The sequence below is a fragment of the Chelmon rostratus genome, chromosome 11, assembly GCF_017976325.1.
Source record: "Chelmon rostratus isolate fCheRos1 chromosome 11, fCheRos1.pri, whole genome shotgun sequence".
In the NCBI taxonomy this organism is placed as follows: domain Eukaryota; kingdom Metazoa; phylum Chordata; class Actinopteri; order Chaetodontiformes; family Chaetodontidae; genus Chelmon; species Chelmon rostratus.
Window position 1 is genome coordinate 17350610 of NC_055668.1, and position 4513 is coordinate 17355122.

The window sequence follows — 4513 nt, forward strand, 5'->3', positions numbered from 1 at the left end:
CGCCAGATCTGCTAGTGAAAGTCGTCCCCTACTCGTGTTTAAGGCATGTGCAAAAAACTGCAGTGCCCAGCTGTCTGAGGAAATGACTTTTTTGGAAATGAAAATATTTATTTGTGACCTATTTTTCAGATTCATGTCTTCAGTGGGAATGGAGTGCTGCAGACAAGCTGGGAAATATGAAGACAGACTTGTACATTGGTTTTGGTCTTTTGTTGGCAATAAGAAAAACAGAGGACATTGACAGCCTTGTCTGTCAGCAAGTTATTAAGGGAAATTCACACAGAGATCAATCTATCATACCCGCGTCTCATGAGTGTTAACCTCAAAGTAAGAGGTCAAGCCAAGAAAACTTTCAACCCAGTCGCCAGAATGTTAGCATTGTATGTTTCTTCATACCCCGGATATGTTAAATTTATATGTATTTAATGGATTATATCACTGTTCCTACAATACGTATCAAAGTGAGTAAATCAGATTACTGCCACATGTACATGAGCTGAATCTCTCATCAGGAGGAGATGATGATGGCCAAACAGCTAACAACTACAAACTGAAAATTGACCACTGATCCCAGCCGTGCTTATTGCAACAATAACAAGTATTTTTAATTAGATTAAAAGGCATTTCCAAGTCGTGTTTGTTGCAACAAACCCAGGTATTTTAAACCAAAACATGATCTTTTCCTAACTCTACCCAAGTGGTTTTTGCGCCTAAACCTAAAATTGAAACGCAAAGAAACATTAAGCTCCAGCATATCTGTGGTTTGCAGAAACGCACAATGTCAGCATTTATTCTGGCAATTGGACTATACCTTTAGCACAGTAAAGTACCCTAATTATCCCTGATAGTGATGACCTTCACTGGCCAAGTGACTTGTTGGCAGGTGGCTGGCTGTTGTTGCTTGTGTTGGAGTTGGTGTTGCTCCTCCCTGCATTGTTCTCCATCCTGAGGGAGGAGGAGTTGAGTGGGCTCCTCTTGAGGACTTTGTTAGCCAGAAGGCTGCAGGTCTTCCTGTACTGGTGACGCAGCAGGGAGTAGACAAACGGGTCGCTTGCTGCCTTGCTGTAGGCCAAACATTTGGACAGCACACCCCAGTGAGGGCTTATGGGCCCTGGGGAGAAGAGCTCTACAATTCTACCTCAAATCAAGCAAAAAGAGAAAAAAAAAGTCACACACCATCCATGACCAAAACGCAGCGGTTGAGCAAATTCTTAGGTCAGTGTAATTGGAGTGGAAGGCATCAAAAGCTACCCTCCCCCAGTGTTGTAATATTGTGAAAATGTCATCACTTCCCTTTTCAGAAATGTCATGAGTGTGTTGGGGAATGTGAACTGATGTGTGTCATTTTTGCTGCTTCTGGACTTCTTGCTGGTTAAAATGATTTTAACAACAAATCCAATGTTTTTACGGTTGTTTTGTCAGAATAAATCAAATCAAAGTGAAAACCAACGGGATCATTGTTTATCTGTCTTCTTAATTAGTATGATCTCCTTAAGTCTAACGTGTCTCACCACCACACAGCTCCTAATGTGCTTCCTTTCTATTTCCATACCGCAGTTCTAACAGCTTCTGACAGGTTGCCACCACTAATACTGGGGCTAATACTAATGAGAGCCAGTGATACAATCACAGACTCATTTGCTATCTCTCTCTGTCTCTGTCACGCTCCCTCTCATCTCCTCAGTAATGGAGGCTCAGGGACAAGGACTAGAAATGTCTGTAGACCAATAAGATATGACATCATGAAAAGGAAGCTGTCGAAAATGTTTAAAATGTTACCAGATAACGAAAATAATTATTGCCAACTGTACTCAGGCGATAAGCCAAGCATAACGACATTAGCAGCCACAACAAGGTAAGTGAAAACCCAGAATCCCTCTGTGAAATAGACTGAAAGTCTTGGGAGAGTTGCTGTTGTTGTTCTACTTATTAAGCTGAATGAGGAAGATCATTTGAAACCTTTTATTTAAATTGCTGAGCAAAGACATCATGTGCAGAATTTAACTGCAGTTCAATGGTCTCTCTCCTTCATGCTTCTTTTCAATCTTGTGATTAAAAACACAAGAAAAAGCAGGAAACCTTCACATGGTGTGAAATGCCTCACGCATACGCATACTCACACAAAAACCCACATTCAGGATGATTATGTCTGCTCACCTTGTAATGACATAAGGGGTGAAGCACACCACAAATGTGCCGATGAATGTACTGATCTTCTTGGTGGCCCTCAGCCTCCTCCGCTTCTGCTCATCCAAGCATTTCTGGCGCACGCTGCCAAAGCACACAGGTACCATTATCTACCCAGGAGGCGTGATCAGAGACATGCAGACTTAATGAAGCAGTCCACAGAGAAAACATATGAGATGGACGTGAAGAAAGCAGCGAACTGTGCGTCCTTATCTCTGAGGATTACGATTGGGAAATTTCACACTTCACAGATATCAATTATGTAAATGGGGAACCATTCACAGTTTAATTATTTGACTAAATCAGGATGGAAGGCAAATGATAGAAACTGAAAACATGAGGAAGACCTTGCTGACCTTCATGAGACATGCGTCAGTGGAGCACTTTAAATTCATGTGCAGTCAAGTACAGGGACGCTCCAAAAAGTTTTGTGCATATACTGTATTTTTTGAATTAGATAAAAGTCTACTTTAGACAGCGTAGGGATGCAACTATCTACTGCAACTAATTACTTTTGTGCCAATAATACAAATAACTGATGAACTGGTTATTATAGTTTACAGTGGAGAATCCAAGGAGACATTTTCAAGTAACTTATTTTGTCTAATGAACTGTCCAAAATCCAAAAAAATCTAAGATGGAGCTGCAAAGTATTTTACAGTTTTGACAGATAAGCGGAGTGTCCAAATGGATTATTTTTCTGTCCATCGCATGTTTGATTCGGTACTGTCTTCAAAGCAAAGAAGAGAAAATTCAGCACCACCATCGTCATCATTTTGCTGCTCTACATGAACACACTGCGTGTTTTCTGGAATAATCTTATTTGTTTCTTGAGCACACACAATGTCATGCTGTGATTTTATTGTGCCTCACACACTGGACAAAATGAAAAGGAACTAACAGCAACATTTCAGTGGAAGACAAATGCATTAGAGGGACAAATGGGTGAAAATGAATGCATCTCTAGTGATTGTTTACCTGGGGTGAATGTCCACAAGCAGCACCAACGTCTGCATAGTGATCACGTCGATGCGTTTACAGTGAAACCTCGCAACTTTTAGCACTTTCAGATACGTTACACACAACACGATCAGCGTGAGGAGGAAAGTGAGAGCGTGCAGTGCCACGGTGAAAATGACAAACTGCGTCCCGGCTCCCTTCGCCCTGACACTGCAGAGAGTGCACGATGCGTAAAGGTGGTGGTAGCCGACCCAGGAGCGGCAGGTGGCCACTGTGGAGAAGCAAAGTGAGTGTATCCACGTGTATCCTAGCGCTATCACTGCGTCCCGGTGCCGTATTCTTGAGTGGTAGCTCAGCGGGAACACCACCGCCACCCATCTATCGATGCTGAGAGCTGCCATGCTGAGCATTGAGTTTGTGGTGAGAAAAGTATCGAGGAAGCCCACAATCTGACAGAAGCCGCTGCCCCCGGGGTGGCCCGTGGTGATGAGCCCGACCAGAGTTAGGGGCATGTTGGACACGCTTAGCAACAGGTTGCAAAACGTCAAGTTGAGAATGAAAAGACCAGGTACCTGTTTGCGGATCTCCGGGTTGTACAGAAAGCAGATCAGCACCACAACGTTGGACAGCAGCGACACGATTATAATCCCCAAAACCAACACGGAAGCAACTACATCCGCTGCGTCCATGGTGCTTCTCTCAGATATCCAGACTTTTGATGAGCGCATCCACAGTCCTGATGCAGACTGTCATCGTGAGTTGCAGTCACATCATATCCAATACACTGCCATGCTTACCCTCCCCTAGCGCCAAATGCCTTCAGTAAAGGAAGCGGTCCCTCCACCAGCGTCCATACAGAAAAAGCTCACCTGATTATTGCGAGGGATTCTGAAATTCCGTGTCATGGGAATGGGGTCACAGCAGGAGGCTGGTTCTGGTGAGGCGCTGCGGTAGTTCTCAAGCACCCTTGTCATGCCACTGGTCTCACCGCTCAGGGTTTCCTGGCTGCGCAATTGCGCATTGAAGCGATGGCAGCTTTGAAAATGACAGAGGAGTACTCGAGGCTGTTGCTGTCTCCAGCTCCTTATATTGGCTCCTCTGGCAGAGTCTAAAGCAGGTTGGTGCACCCTTGTTCAAAAATAGCCTTTTAGTGTATAAATAGAAGCACGACGCACAATTGCGTGGCTGGTGGTAAGGCTGATGTCATGAGCATCACGTTGCACATCAGTTTTGGTAATGAGCTGTATTACAAAATAAAAGCCTAGGCTGCGTACGTAGATCTATCAAGTTCGTGAATATGAACATTGTACTGTGCAATTTGTTGCTGATTTTTTTTCCTGCTCTCATTGTCAGACTAGACTGAATC

The 4513-nt window shown here is 43.8% G+C and overlaps 1 protein-coding gene across 1 annotated transcript; it reads right to left on the reverse strand.

Moving 5' to 3' along the window:
• Positions 1–857: 857 nt before the first annotated feature.
• LOC121614258 (G-protein coupled receptor 26-like) lies at positions 858–3836 on the reverse strand. The gene is made up of 3 exons (XM_041948073.1): positions 3166–3836; positions 2158–2271; positions 858–1134 (listed from the first exon to the last, which is right to left on the reverse strand). Exons 1-3 carry the CDS (start codon positions 3834–3836, stop codon positions 858–860), a joined length of 1062 nt encoding a protein of 353 aa, XP_041804007.1.
• Between the last annotated feature and the right edge of the window lie 677 nt (positions 3837–4513).

Bases quoted from the DNA above. Each gene is read 5' to 3' on its own strand.
- LOC121614258 (XM_041948073.1), bottom strand. From the start codon at position 3,836: ATGGACGCAGCGGATGTAGTTGCTTCCGTGTTGGTTTTGGGGATTATA. The intron at 2,272-3,165 runs GTAAACAATCAC...GTGCTTTGGCAG, and splicing joins CTTGTGGACATTCACCCCAG to CGTGCGCCAGAAATGCTTGG. The intron at 1,135-2,157 runs GTGAGCAGACAT...GATTTGAGGTAG, and splicing joins ACCCCTTATGTCATTACAAG to AATTGTAGAGCTCTTCTCCC.